Consider the following 15,766-nt stretch of genomic DNA (forward strand, 5'->3'; position numbering starts at 1 on the left):
TAGATGCACAATCATGATAACAATGGCAAACCATTGCCATACCTACCAGGACCATAGAGCGTTTGCTGCTGCTTCTTCAGTGGTGAAAAATAACTGTTTTGGCTTGGCTGGAGTCTGCTGGAGTATAAAACTGTGAAAATGAAAACTGTTGAATGCTGGAAAAACTGAAAAGCCAGCGCTCATGTATGAGGATTCTATAAAGCTTTGCCAATACTTCCAGGGTTAAGAGTCAAGTTACAGGAATAAGAACAAGCCAGCCATACTTGAGGCTTCTTTTGAATATTATAGTGAAATCTGCACAACAATCCAGTCTGGAATGGAAAACATCCATTTGCATCATCCTTCATCATCTCTGCCTGCTTTACTACATGTTTTTACTTAACCACCAACTGCAACCTAGATAATGTCCTTTAACACTATCACAAGCAAACAAGTCTCTAACAGCTGACAAGAGTGCCACCTGGTGTGGTTCTTTGATGCAGTCCCCCATCGTTTTCTAGGTGTGACATTATTTCAATCACAGAGGCTCTTCTGCATACACTTTCCTGTTCTTGTACTTTCTTCATTTGCCATTTATCATGCCACAGAAATAGGATGAGTAAACACTAATGCATGTATTTCATAATAAAATCAAGGTAAATGATTAAAGTGAGTCTTTTCTTGAATTTTTATTTTCTAATAAAGGTGATTTATTCTTGAATGAAACCACTAGCACCCTTATCTATCTGTATCATCTTAACACAGGGAGTCACGTTCAGTAAAGCTCAGTTTAACTTGTTCGGCTTTTCTTGCTTATTGCTATCAACATGATCAGCATGACTGGTTGACATAGCTTTAAGCAAATACATCATATGACTGAACTTTCTTATACACTTAACACATTATGCAGAGAGGCAGAGATATGTAGAAATATGATTAACTGTGTTTAGTGATCTCCCCACCCTTTGTTCACAAGGACGTAGAAACATGTTGGGGGTTATAGAGGAAATTAAAAGAACAACATAAAAGTGTAATGGAAGGGTAGAAGGGCAAAAGAGGGTGAAGAAAGGAATAAAAAGTAGAGGGGAAAAACAACAATCCCCTATGAATAAGCAATAGGCAAGAGTGGGAAGGGAAAACTTTTTTCAAAGAAAACAAAGGGAGACAGGATGAAGAAGAGAGGGGAAAGGGTTAATAAAGGATGGAGGAGGATGGGAGGAAGGAGAAGAAGAGAAAGGGTAAATGGAGACAGAGGGTGGAGGGAGAGGAGGCTACTCTTGTCCAGACTGAGCTGAAGAAGCAGCAAAGTGCTGCTTATCATTTTCAAGCACAGTTCTTGTGGATCTTTTGTCTGTGCTTCAACATTTTTTATCTTAACGCTCTTTCTTCTTTTTTTAATATTGCTCTTACTTTCGTTGCTTTGTGCATGTCTTCATATCTCTGATGTACTTTTTTACAGATGGCTTATAACTCCTGCTTCCTCCTCTCCATGTGTACACTGAGCATCTTTAAGTGTTTATGCCCATCCTCGCTTCTCCTCCTGCATTTCAGTGTTTCTCTCTTGTACTTTGTTATGCAGTCCTTGGATCCTTCAGGTGTTCTTTCTGTTTCTTGATTTCAATGTTGTTGTTTTGTTTTTGTCCTTCTTTGTAAAATACTTGCAAATCTGTATTTTTCTTCTTAAAATCTTGGATATTTGCATCTCTTTGCATTTCTTCCTGTTGTTCCTATGTCTGTAGGTGCAGTGCTTCATTAATCATTACTTGCATATCCTCTATAACTGCTTGGTCCTGTTGGTTCTTCTCCCCAAAACTCACGAGGAGTTCATTGAGAATTCAGGTTTTAAATTTCAGTTTCTATCACAAGTTATCCTTTTTGCATTTTGTGCTGGCACAAACAAGTTACTAAATATTGTCACTAAATCTCATGAGTTCTGATCGTTTTTATCTTTAACTTTTTTTGCTGCAGTAAGTGACCTTTCTGCACCCTTTACGTCAAGAGGAAATCCTCTAGGTACTTATGTCAAGTACAACCCCCCCAAAACACAAAAGCACATTACATCAATATACATCCTATTTTTTTTTTATTATTTATTCATTTTAAAGATTTAATAGCTTGTTTTCCCGAAATGTTTATGTTACAATATCCTCAAATTCAGCCATTTGTAAAAACATTCATGAGGTGTGTGTATATATTTAAAATAAAAAAAAAGGGGGGGGGGCATCACCAAGTAGACACATCAATCCACACTTTCTCAGACACGTACATAAAAATGTATGCAATTGTCCTTATGTATTTTACACATACATATACACGTTTATATATAAAATACACTTCAAAAGTGTTGGTTATTTGTTCAATTGGTCGTAATTAGGATTTTTTTTTTTTTGTCAATCATTATCATGAAAACTGGAGAAAAGTTCCATGAACAGGAAACCTATGATTGCCTGTGGCAGTCTTTCACAGAAAGACTTGAAGGCAAAAACTAAACTCAAGCCTACCCTGCCTCTACCAAACAAAAGAAGAAGAAGAGCAGATTCACCCGCTCCTCAGTACAAAAAAAAAAAAAAAAAGAGGAAATAAAAGTTTTACAACTGACAACAAGTGTATGTGCCTGCAGCATTTAACTCCAGGGTATAGCTCAAATTCTCATTAGCTTTCCTTGCATCCTCATAGCTGGACGGCTGAGAAGACCAAACTGAGCTACTACACAGCTTCTTCTCAGTTCCTTGAGGAGCCCGAGAATCACGAGGTTTGAGTTCACTCATTAAAGGCTCCTCTGTCTATTAATCATCATACTGGATGATATTTAACTCGCTACCAAAACCTATAATCTTAGAGTAAACTCTCTAGTAACACAAGAGTGATTACATGTTAGGATTTGTACAATTTTGATCAAAGGGAGTGGAAACATTGGAGGTGGGGGGGGGGGGGGGGGGATTAAAAAAAAAAACAAGGAAAAATAAATACAAAGCAAATCAGAATATCAGCAGGGATGTGCTGGTCTAATCACACAGTCCAAAAAAATTTAATATGCCCTTCCCCCCCCTCCTAACAGAACAACACTGCATTCAGCAAGCTTGAACATATCTCCTTTACATCATCTCAGTGAGGATAAGATGAACACACAATCCCACTTTGATTGGATCCTTCTTTTATACTTCTGACTGGAGAAGTTCTTTGTGATTGTTGTGGGCTTTTCCAACATCAAACAGTTCTCTAGGTTCAGTCCATTTATATTAATAGTCTCTCCAACCCTTCACCCTCTCTCAACCTTATTGCTGTCTGTTTAAAGACATGGTCATTTTTCACAGAGAAAGTGGTAAAATGCCATCTGTATGTACAAAAGCAAACCAGCAAAAAACCACAGCCTAATCCCTGCAGGTTGAATGTAAATCCTTTAGACAATGAGAACTTTATTCTTAATGTTTTCCAGAACTCTTCTGACGTCCTCAGTGGCAGACCTTGCAGCAATTGAAAATTAGTAATAGTCTGTACATTTTTATATATATATATATTTATATTAAAAAAAACCAAAAGAATAACAAATAACAAACAAAAAAAAAAAAGTAGCTGAAGTGCAAAGGAATTGTTTAAGGAGAAAGAACGGTGGAATGGTGGACAAATATACACAACAATAATACTGAAAGCCGTGATAAAATGAAGAAAATATCATGCTCCTGAGTCCAAGTGTGAGCAAAACAGGGTGACAAAAGGTACACCGAAAACAGAGAAGGTTGGAAGTTGAAGAGGGATGGAGGGACTGGATGAGTAAAAGGTCTGGACGAAGATGTAGTGACAAAGTGATGGGGGAGAAGAAGAGGCTAGCTCCACAATCCTGCGTAGTTGCCGTGCAGGCCAGAACAGAGCGGTCCACCTGCTACAAACAGCTTGGTGCCAGAGTCGTCATAGCAGTGGGTGTACACTGCATTGGGGAAGGAATGAATGTCTGAGAAGTAACTCCTCCACGTCTCATCGTGATTCTGAAAGGAATATTAGAGGGTAAGTGGGCAAAGACATTGCACATGTACACCAACTACAGTTTGACTGACCACAGTTCACTGCTTGATTTGGAAAAAACAAAAAAACAAAACTGCATACCAGCCAGCCTTTTCCCGTAGTGAGCTTGAGGATGCCATCTCCAGGGCACTTCCGATACCCTCCGTTTGGATTAAAAGGGTTCTCCAGGAATCTCTGAGCCCGGATGTCATAGAAAAGAAGAGAACCTTGGCCAGTACCCACAGTCACGATGTGCTCATAGAAACTCACTGAACGGATGCCTGCACAGACAGAAAGACATGCCAATGTAAAGCTACACAGTCAACATCTACCCTCCCACCGTTTGAGCTTTCCAACTGTCGGAATCCTCTGGAACTCTGCTTTCATTTCTAACCAGACAGAGTATGTTACAACTTTTATATCACGGTGAAAAATACAATTGTTATGGATATGTTTGACACATTGGAAGGCAATCATCATTTAAACTTCATACTAAGCAAGTATGAAGGTGACTTATATTGTGCCATCAGTTGAAAACTAACTTAAAGGAGAAACCAGTAACACACCCCAGTGGTAGTGGTACCAGGTCAATCTCACACACACAGTCCAAAGATGTGCATGGTAGGTTAACTACATTGGCTGCAAGTAAAAATGCAAAGTAAAAAGTTTTTTTCCCCCTCGCTGTCAAAGACTAGTGTTAGTTGCATTGACCAACAAGTCTGAGTGTGGAACATCCTCTGCCCTTTTGGCCACCTCTTTCAATTGCAAGGTTTGCAAATACCTTGCGTCTATTTTATAAACCCAGACAGGTTGCCAGCATACTACAATCAATCTGAGTCAGTCTGCATCACTGAACGCAACTCATCTGTGACATGTCTCTTTGTAAAAGGGGATTCACCTCAACTGGTTTCTAACTGGTGGTATTCGGGATACCTTTATATATAAAGGCAAGGCTGCTGAGCACTGTCATGTTGTGATTAAAGCGCATTATTACAGTAAATGTCATTACTTGTGGAGGAAATTATCAATTTCAGTTTCAAATCTGAAGTTCTGGCTGCCCTCTGAGTGCAAGCAGATACAGTGGCTTGCAAAAGTATTCGGCCCCCTTGAACTTTCCCACATTTTGTCACATTACAGCCACAAACATGAATCAATTTTATTGGAAGTCCACGTGAAAGACCAACACAAAGTGGTGCACACGTGAGAAGTGGAACGAAAATCAGACATGATTCCAAACATTTTTTACAAATAAATAACTGCAAAGTGGGGTGTGCGTAATTATTCAGCCCCCTGAGTCAATACTTTGTAGAACCACCTTTTGCTGCAATTACAGCTGCCAGTCTTTTAGGGTCTGTCTCTACCAGCTTTGCACATCTACAGACTGAAATCTTTGCCCATTCTTCTGTGCAAAACAGCTCCAGCTCAGTCAGATTAGATGGACAGCGTTTGTGAACAGCAGTTTTCAGATCTTGCCACAGATTCTCGATTGGATTTAGATCTGGACTTTGACTGGGCCATTCTAACACATGGATGTGTTTTGTTTTAAACTACTCCCTTGTTGCCCTGGCTTTATGTTTAGGGTCGTTGTCCTGCTGGAAGGTGAACCTCCGCCCCAGTCTCAATCTTCCAAGACTGCCCTGTATTTGGCTCCATCCATCTTCCCATCAACTCTGACCAGCTTCCCTGTCCCTGCTGAAGAGAAGCACCCCCAGAGCATGATGCTGCCACCACCATATATGACAGTGGGGATGGTGTGTTCAGACTGATGTGCAGTGTTAGTTTTCCGCCACACATAGCGTTTTGCATTTTGGCCAAAAAGTTCCATTTTGGTCTCATCTGACCAGAGCACCTTCTTCCACATGTTTGCTGTGTCCCCCACATGGCTTGTGGCAAACTGCAAACGGGACTTCTTATGGTTTCCTGTTAACAATGGCTTTCTTCTTGCCACTCTTCCATAAAGGCCAACTTTGTGCAGTGCACGACTAATAGTTGTCCTATGGACAGATTCCCCCACCTGAGCTGTAGATCTCTGCAGCTCGTCCAGAGTCACCATGGGTCTCTTGGCTGCATTTCTGATCAGAGCTCTCCTTGTTCGGCCTGTGAGTTTAGGTGGACGGCCTTTTCTTGGTAGGTTTACAGTTGTGCCATACTCCTTCCATTTCTGAATGATCGCTTGAACAGTGCTCCGTGGGATGTTCAAGGCTTGGGAAATATTTTTGTAGCCTAAGCCTGCTTTAAATTTCTCAATAACTTTATCCCTGACCTGTCTGGTGTGTTCTTTGGACTTCATGCTGTCGTTGCTCCCAATATTCTCTTAGACAACCTCTGAGGCCGTCACAGAGCAGCTGTGTTTGTACTGACATTAGATTACACACAGGTGCACTCTGTTTAGTCATTAGCACTCATCAGGCAATGTCTATGGGCAACTGACTGCACTTAGACCAAAGGGGGCTGAATAATTACGCACACCCCACTTTGCAGTTATTTATTTGTAAAAAATGTTCGGAATCATGTATGATTTTCGTTCCACTTCTCACGTGTGCACCACTTTGTGTTGGTCTTTCACCTGGAATTTCAATAACATTGATTCATGTTTGTGGCTGTAATGTGACAAAATGTGGGAAAGTTCAAGGGGGCCGAATACTTTTGCAAGCCACTGTAGAGTGAATTTCTGTGTATGCAGACAGCAACAGATGCTGATGGACGATTTCTGCCTATTGAAACACAACCTGATCATCACACACTTCCACTTAGTTCCATTTTATTTCCATCCTGATGCACCACAGTCACTTTCAAGACAGCAGACTTTATGCCGTTGCAGATGAGTTTGTTCCACATGGTCTCCAACCTCTTTTTCCCCCCAAGTGTTACTGTAGCATAAGTGCACAGAATGAAGTGTTGTAGAAATATGTATGTGTGAAAAATAGTTTGTCAAGTACTTTGAGTAAACAGGCTGATAAAATGCTAAATCAAGCTCACGCCACTGTAAATTTATTGCCGCCAATATGGAAAATATGTTAAATCACAACTTTACCACTCTCAGTGCCAGAATGACATTTTCTAACCTGACTGAAAGCACACTTAGTTCTACAACATGCAACATATAAATAACTTCAGTCAGCGTTTTAGATAGCTCAACTAATCTTTGATTGTATTACTGGCTCACTTCAAAAGCCAACAGGTGACTTACCACTTCCTCTCTCTCTTGAACTAACTGACTTGATGCTGTGTGTAGGTTGCCGTGGATCCAGAAAAGAAACATGGGCTTGAGAGCCTACAGCATACACTGACCAGTCCTGTCCATATGCCAGGCACACATTTTCTTTGCAATGAGGCAGCTTGGTGGACAGTATCTAGAGAAACCAACACAGACTGTTAACACTGAAGAAACTGAATTACAAAATCCTAGCATTATGAGAGAACTATTTATCATTTTGATCGCATATTAAAAATAACTAGCACTTTATTGGAAAAAGAATTACCAATACATAAAACTATAATTTGTCAATCTATGTACTGTACCTTGCACAAGTTATGCTCAGCTTTCCAGAGGTGGAAATAGCCATCCAAGGAAACAGCACCCAGTTCCTGGAAAAAAAAAGAAAAAAAAAAGAAAAAGAGGAAATGCAAAAGGAAAAGGCAGGTCATAATTGGCTTAGGTCTAGAAAAACTGACACACAGGAGTGTGTCAGTTTTTCTAGACCTAAGGCTTCAGAATTCTAAGAGCTGTCGGTCTTCGTTTCATAAATGACTACCCTGACTTAGCGATGGGTAAATTTGTTCACCGTTTTAGATGCCATTAGATACTGTTTTGAGATGCAATTTGACAAACCTCAGATTCAAGTTTATTTATTAACCTAAATAACCTTAAAGTCCACAAAGAAAAGAAATTGTTTGGTGATGTGAGGCTGAGAGAACAAGATAAATCTATACTACATGTAAAAATTTAGAGCAAAGGCGTTTCATTAAAAATATTTTTAACTTTTAAGGAAAGATAATTGTTAGGTTAGCTAAAATTATAGCCATTATAAACAATATATAAAAGTTTGGTGCATCCAATCTTTTGTCGTCCTAAAGAGCAAATTCAGCAAAAGGAGACTTTGTTGCACACAACAGTCGTGTAGGTGAGTCTTACTTTATGGTTGTTATTGAAGGCCAGAGCACGGACTTTACAGTTGTATGGGTTGGTGTACTCCTTGGGGATGTCCTTGAGGGCACGGTGGGAGATGTGGGCATAGGAGGGCACTGTCTCCTCATTTTGACTCCTCTCAGCCTGGCTCATTACTTCTTCTGTAACCTCCCACAGTCCCATGGAGCCATCTCTGGACCCTACAGATTAAGACAAACAGAGCTCATGCCTATAGACTATGTGCACCTTACCATATGCTACTTCCGGTGGGGAAACTCCTGTAGGGCGCTTCGTTTCCGGTGTGATATTCGCGTCTTGTTTACGGTCAGATTTTCCAAGAAAAGTCAACCAAATGGATGAATCAAGCGGCGATTTACATTTCTCAAGATGTCTTGGGCATTTACCGAATATATCTGTAGATGATGCTCATCGATATTTTACCCTTGCGCCTCAGAGCAAAAGAGAGAAGGGATTGAAATTTCTCAGTACTTGTATATAGAGTTCCCTCGTTTATTGCGGGTGTTACATTTCAAAAATAACCAGCGATAGGTGAAATAGCCAGCTTTATTTTTTACAATTATTTTAGATGTTTTAAGGCTGTAAAACCCATCACTACACACACTTTATACACTTTTCTCAGACAGGCATGAACAGTTTCACACTTTTCTCTCTTGCTTAAACTCTCAAAGTTCAAACCTTCATAAAAAAAAAAAAAAAAAAAAAAGTCCATTATAGAATGAAACCAAAGATCAAAACCTGTTTTCAGTCCCAAACATTTTTTTGAGAAATAAACAAACAGTTTATTTGTTTTTCTATAAATAATAATGACAGATTTTAGAACAAATGAATTTAACTTTAAGCGTCATTGCTTAATTTAAGCTTAATGCACTTTATAATCCAGTGCGCGGTATGGTAAAAAAAATAAAATAATAAAATACAGTGCAAAATTGCACTAAAAGAATCCGCGAAACAGCGAGGCTGCAAAAGGTGAACCGCGTTATAGCGAGGGACCACTGTAATTGTGAAGATAAGTCACAACATACTCTTCGTAAATACTAATATATACAGACCCTTACCTGCAATCAATCATGTATTTTTTATATCCTCTGGCTTTTTTTCACGGTTTGTTGACATGCTGTGTAGGTGTGTACTGATATCGACATAACGGGGAAACATCTGGCTTTGACTATTGTTCGCCTGTACTTTGAATGCTGGACATTTCCTGTTTAAATCATAAGAACTGTCACTATACTGTGCTTCTGAGTGTGGACGATGTGTCTTCTGCATGCAGTAATGCAGTTCTGCTTGTGTTGAGTGATGTAAACAAACAATCGATCTACGCTCTTCAAACATCAAAATTGATCATTTGATTTTTTAATGACATAGCAATGGTGAGCGTTCCCACCCACTGCTCTTTGTAACTTAACGTAATCTTTCCATTTTTGTATTTTAGACATGACTTTTGAGTCCACCTTCGCAGTAGCAATTGACTGCAAAATAAAGCTACTGGAAATGTACAACCCTACATCCGGTCTTAAAACAGGAAGTTAGCATTTTCTCATGCACAGGGTCTATTATTGCCTATACTACTGACCTACACACACACACACACACACACACACACACACACACACACACACACACACACACACACACACACACACACACAAGCCTAGTATGCCCCTACAGAGTAAACTGATTAATACCCATGTTCCCTCCAATGTCAATCGTGCTAACTCACCAGAAACTGCCATGTTGTCACTGATCCATGCTATTGAGAATATCCAGTCATTGTGACCATCCTGAAAAAACAAAACAAAAACAAACAGCTACAATGTCAAAGATATACAAGCTTGTACGTTTGAGGCTGGATTTCCAAATAAACACTGCTACAGTATTAGCAAAACATTATTTCAGCATTTCATTCTTCTGTGCCTGAAGGAAAGAGAACCTTAGGGAACCTGCAAGGTCAGAAGTGAAAAGCTCACAGTTAGCATGTCACAATATTCAGGCACAGGCTGTTAGCATTCAAATACACACTTAAAATTACTTACTAATCAGTGTATAGTGAACAATTTAGTGAGTTCAACATTTTTACAGTGCCTTCTAAAAGTAATGTGAGTATACTACGCTCACTTGGCCACCACTACACCTGTTTAACTGCTTGTTAAGACAAATATCTAATCAACCTCTAATCAAGTCATGCAGACATGGTCAAGACGATCTGCTAACGATCAAACAGAGTATGAAATGAAAGGCGATTTCAGTGACTTTGAACACGGCATGGTTGTTGGCTGCCTAGGCTGAGTAAAAAAAAAAAAGAAAAAAAAACGTAAATGGCCTGTATTTATATAGCGCTTTACTAGTTCCTAAGGACCCCAAAGCGCTTTACATATCCAGTCATCCACCCATTCACACACTGGTGATGGTAAGCTACATTGTAGCCACAGCCACCCTGGGGCGCACTGACAGAGGCGAGGCTGCCGGACACTGGCGCCACCAGGCCCTCTGACCACCACCAGTAGGCAACAGGTGAAGTGTCTTGCCCAAGGACACGACCGAGACTGTCCAAGCCGGGGCTCGAACCGGCAACCTTCCGATTACAAGGCGAACTCCCAACTCTTGAGCCACGATCGCCCAAGTAGTTCAGAAACTGTTGATCTACTGGGATTTTCCCACAAAACCAGCTCTGGGGTTGACTGAGAATGATCTAAAAACAATAACAAAAGAAAAATCGCCACACTGCTTCAACCTGATTAGACAAAAGAAAATTGAAGAAGAAGAAACAAACAAATAAAACATTGCCTTGTCTCAAAAAATGAGAATTTTCTAGTAAAGAACAAGCATGAACCATCCAGCCTTGTATGAATGCTTTCGGGTGCTGGTGATCGTATTATTGTGGTGTTGAATATTTTTTTGCCACTCTTTGGGCCCCTTAGTACCAATTAAGCATTGTTTAAATGCAACATCCTATAAGAGTATTGTTGCTGACCTTTTATGACCACAGTGTGCCCATCAGCTGATGGCTGCTTCCAGCAGAATAATGTGCCATGCCCCAAAGCTCAAATCATCTCACACTGGTTTCTTAAACATAACAATGAGTTCACTGTACTAAAACGGATTGAGATCTGGTGACTGTGGAGCCACAGTCATCAGATCTCAATCCAATAGAGCACCTTCGGGATGTGGTGGATCAGCAGATTCACATCATGTCAATATGCACAGCAAGGATCTGTAAGGAATATTTCTAGCACATAGTTGAACTCGTGCCTCAAAGAAATAAAGCAGTTCTGAAAGCAAAAACGGGACCCAAAAAGTAGCACATTACTAGTTGTCAGTATCCTGGCACTGCATACCATCAGTCACTGTGCCAAAGGAAACATGACAAACTGACAACAGCAATTGTGCAGCAGACATGATAATTGTGCTGCAAATAACAACGAAGAGACAATGATCAGTGTAGTGACAAGATATATTTTTCATTTTGTTAAATAGCTCACTATACATTCCTCTACATACAACTGCCTGTATATGAAGTATTTAATCAGTAAATTGTTTTGGTCTTACATAAGTTGTAACATGTTATGTTGGCTTCATGTTTTAAAAAGATATGATGATCAGACAGACTTGTCACTTCATTAGACTATATTCATTCATTCAGACATTGTAACACTTAACTCTATATAGTTTTAATGGCCAAAAACAAAAATGTCCATTAAAGTTCTAACCATTTTCCTCACCATTTCTTTAGAATCTACATCTGTAGCTTAATGACTGCTATGACATGCCTGCCAATCAACACAGAAAACCATCTGTCAACACAATCCCAGACCTACTTGATTTATTGACATCTCAAAAGACACTACGTGATCGCACCTCTGCAATCTTGGAAACGAGTACAAATGAGCAGAGTGGTATTACAAAACGTTGGATTTAAAAGGGAAGCTTAATGCAATTATGTGTTTCCAATTAACCTTTTATTTTACAGTGACTTCACTCCATTTGTGTGGAGAGGGTACCATGCAGAGTGGAGCAGACATGGAAAAGGAAAACAGCATTACTGTCATTACAATGACTACTCATTATACTACTGAATAAGTGGAATTAAAGCATCTCAGCAATTTTGAATGCCTAAAATCGCTAGAACTGTTTAATGAATGTTGTCTGGTATATGGAAAGTTTGATATCATTTCTAAAGCAGGAAAAGTGGATTAATCACTATTATCAATAACCAAATGTCAGGAAACAACCAAACAGTTCAAACTACTTACATCGCCAACACAAACAGGGTCTAGTGTAGGGAGTTGATAGATGGCCAGGCTGTTAGGATTGTCTCCTCCTGTGGCAAGCAGTGTCCTCGAGGGGTTGAGTTCAATAGCGTGGATCCCACAGCCTTGCTGGTCCAACCGGGTATGGGAGATTTCTGTTAAGTGATAATTGCGACCAGGCACCACTGGACCCACCTCCCCAGAGCCTCCATCACGACACTCCCTGTCTTTCAGCATGGGAATGCGTGTGATCTGTCCTGTCAGTACATCAACTACAAAAAGCTGAAAGTACATGAAGAAAATACAGCTAGTTGGCCAAAAATGTGTGAGGACAATTGAAAAAATTCTGACTAAGCTCACTCAAGAATGTTTACTTGATTTAGAGCTGATTTAAGATCGATCTTTATCTCTTTATAATGAAATTAAATGAGGTCATGTAAACCTACTGATTAAGTGGGATTTCTGGCAAACATTATTATAACATATGGAAAAGCCTAACTAGCTAATATAGATCACAAATAAAAAGGGCATCTTACCGTGTTGCATTTTGTCCCACACACCACCTGCCGATGATTGAGCCACTGTGAGGCAAACACTTTGTTGAGCCGCCCGAGAGAAAACTCCCTCTCCTTAAGAATGCCGGGGAGCCTGCCGGCTGCAAAGCCACGCAGGCTCCTCTGGAGCCTCAACTCATGCTGTTGTTGAGGTCTGAACTCCCGCCCCCGCAGAGCACATACCACAGAGCGTCGACTGCACCACCACTGCTGGGCATGACGTGAAGAACAAGAAACACGGCTTCGCTTGTGTGGCGCCTGACACCAACCCAGCTGTGAAAAGAGAGGGAAATAAAATTAAAAACAAAATGTCTTAGTTATTATGTTGAATGTGCAATTTTGGAGATTGAATCATAAAAACAAAGGGATTACTATTACCAACACAAAACAAATGAGATTTGAATGTATGTGAATTTCAGACTTCTTCGTGCCTATTTCAATGTCTCAGCTTATTCATGCTGAGCCATACCCATCTATCTCCCACATGACTGTGGACACAGCTTGTACACAGAGACTTGAGAGAATTATCAGAGCATTTACATTTGAACATCGAGTAGTTGAGCTGACTGTCTAAAACGGTTGCAAAGTCAAAGGGTTTTTGTGGGGTCTAATGACAAACTGTAATATCACTGATGATAAACACTTTTCTAAAAGGGTTTTGATCATGTCATGTTTGTGTGATGTTTGTCCATTAATACATTCATTTAACTTTTGCAACAATTAGTGGCTTTCTTGGCCAATGAATACTAAACTCTGGCCATATGATTAAAGCACTATCCACATTTTACAGTTTACAACCTCAGCGCTTAAAATGTTAAATAAACAGAAACAGAATCAGACTCATACTGTGTGCGATTGCTTTGGGGCATTTCAGATCCTGAATATGGGTCCCCAGGACATCATTCTCACTGCTATTAAGTACACACTAGTGGCAAATCAGACTACTTAAAAAAAATAAATCATCTCATTTTCCATCCAATACAATTACAAATGTTGATTAATAATTCTCTCACACTAAGCAAACCAATTATAAGCCGGATCACAGGTCTTGAACAATGGAAGAAAAACACTCAGTATTTATGACTTTGTATGTCAAAGGAAGCCATTGTGCCATGTTGTTTTTGTCGTTCTTTCTTGTACTGTTTGAACATTTTGCCGGTTTTGTTCAATGCTGGAAAACTATTCTGACAATCTGACTCAAATCTACCGATGACGGTGGCTCCATGGGCCTGATAGGTGCACTAGAAGCAGGTCGTGATTACTGTGACCAGTCTCACACGTTCTGGTTCAGGTCAAACACGTTTTTTTCTGATGTGCTGGACTCAGTACTGGCTATTTTGGCATGCCTACTCGATACGGTATTTCATTTGTCGACAAACGTCCAATTCGGGTCGTGGACGCAACCAATCTACGGTTAGTCCGTACATACGGGAAATGGCTAGTCAGCTTAACAGTTAACGTTTCAGCTAGCGTTAGCTGTATAGCTATCTATGCCTGATAACACTACTGAGCTATTTATAAGATCAAATCTGCTTTTATTTTTGATCGGAAGGTGACGAGAGACGGCAATATTAGAGAAAAGGACTGCCAGCAGTATCCAGCCAAATCTGATAAAGAGAATAATAGCACAAATAACGTGGCTAACATTAGCTGTCAGATTGACAACGGACTGCCGTTGGCTAACGATATGTTAATATAAACGGGTACTTTCAAATCGAAATATATTATGTTATTTTAAACAATACAGAATTGTTACTGTTTGTTGCATGCTTTTCCCATATAGCGAAGCTGTTAAATGTTATAATGCAAGTAAAAATCTGTCATAACATCTTATATCAGCTAAATCTGGCTAACTCACTGCTAATTAGCATCCCAACATAACAGTTTAGCTAGCTAATATGGACCCGCACCGGTTTCCGCCTACCTGTTGTTGGTCCTTGGGCTCTCCTGCCTTCCTTTTCCTGCTAACTGTTTTCTTCGCCATAATCTGACACACACAGTTCCCTCACCCACATGGAGGGTAAAAGTGACGCTGGACACTGGATCATATAATGGCGATGTCTATTTTGTTCCTTGGCCCTCAAAGGCAGCGTCCAGCGAAGAGGAAAGGCGATCACATACGGGTGAGGTTCGTTAAATCGCAAACTAAAATTATCCCCGAACGTCCTCAGATAGCGTACTTACTCGCCTCTCAAAAATCTCTACACTCAGTCCGTGTAAACTATTCACTGCCGAGCTAGTAGCTTGCTCTTTTTCCTTGTCAGGTCGCGTCAGCGGCAACGGCGAAGGCAGCGCGCAGCCGCACTGAAATTAAACATCAACAAAAACAAGGTCGTACGAGAACGTCAAACGTGCTCGTTCACGTTAAACTGCGTGGTACCATTGACCCGATCGTGTGACGTCAGAGCTGTCGTTTGACACACTAGATTACTACTGTATTTTCGTTGTTGTTTTTAATATGGGTATTTTAACATTGATTTAAATTTATATTCAATATATGTTCTATAATATAGAGCTGATATCTATAACTGTTTAATTTGGTTGAAATAGCTATTAATAGTTTGTTGAAACATATTCTGTTTGCTCACAGATGGTATTTCTAAACATTTTACACATTCTTATGACAGAGACAGTGGTGTAGGGTGGCTTGTTCTCCAGTTGGAGTTGGCCATCTACCCTTCAAATGCCAATGCATCCCTGGGAAAGAAATCAACCCCCGAGTTGCTCCTGTTGGTGGACAAACACCCTATATGTGTGTGTGTGTGAATGTAAAGCCCTTTGTAGAGCCCCAAAAGGAGCTGTACAATGTTAAAAGGCACTGTATAGAAGCAGACAAT

At 40.1% G+C, this 15,766-nt stretch overlaps 1 protein-coding gene across 1 annotated transcript; it reads right to left on the bottom strand.

Moving 5' to 3' along the window:
• Positions 1-2,045: 2,045 nt before the first annotated feature.
• Positions 2,046-15,270, bottom strand: dcaf12 (DDB1 and CUL4 associated factor 12). The gene is made up of 9 exons (XM_026168548.1): positions 14,854-15,270; positions 12,912-13,202; positions 12,379-12,657; positions 9,849-9,909; positions 8,114-8,307; positions 7,501-7,566; positions 7,169-7,331; positions 4,081-4,259; positions 2,046-3,962 (listed from the first exon to the last, which is right to left on the bottom strand). The coding sequence occupies exons 1-9, from the start codon at positions 14,911-14,913 to the stop codon at positions 3,804-3,806; spliced, it is 1,452 nt and encodes a 483-aa protein (XP_026024333.1). The 5' UTR covers positions 14,914-15,270; the 3' UTR covers positions 2,046-3,803.
• Between the last annotated feature and the right edge of the window lie 496 nt (positions 15,271-15,766).

The sequence above is a fragment of the Astatotilapia calliptera genome, chromosome 5 (genome assembly GCF_900246225.1).
Source record: "Astatotilapia calliptera chromosome 5, fAstCal1.2, whole genome shotgun sequence".
Lineage (NCBI taxonomy): Eukaryota > Metazoa > Chordata > Actinopteri > Cichliformes > Cichlidae > Astatotilapia > Astatotilapia calliptera.

What these genes read in the sequence shown, in the direction of transcription:
- dcaf12 (XM_026168548.1), bottom strand. Translation starts at nt 14,913, where the DNA reads ATGGCGAAGAAAACAGTTAGCAGGAAAAGGAAGGCAGGAGAGCCCAAG. An exon ending in AGCCCAAGGACCAACAACAG is followed by an intron (nt 13,203 to 14,853) that starts GTAGGCGGAAAC and finishes CTCTTTTCACAG; the next exon opens with CTGGGTTGGTGTCAGGCGCC. An exon ending in TGACAACATGGCAGTTTCTG is followed by an intron (nt 8,308 to 9,848) that starts GTGAGTTAGCAC and finishes CTTAATCTGTAG; the next exon opens with GGTCCAGAGATGGCTCCATG.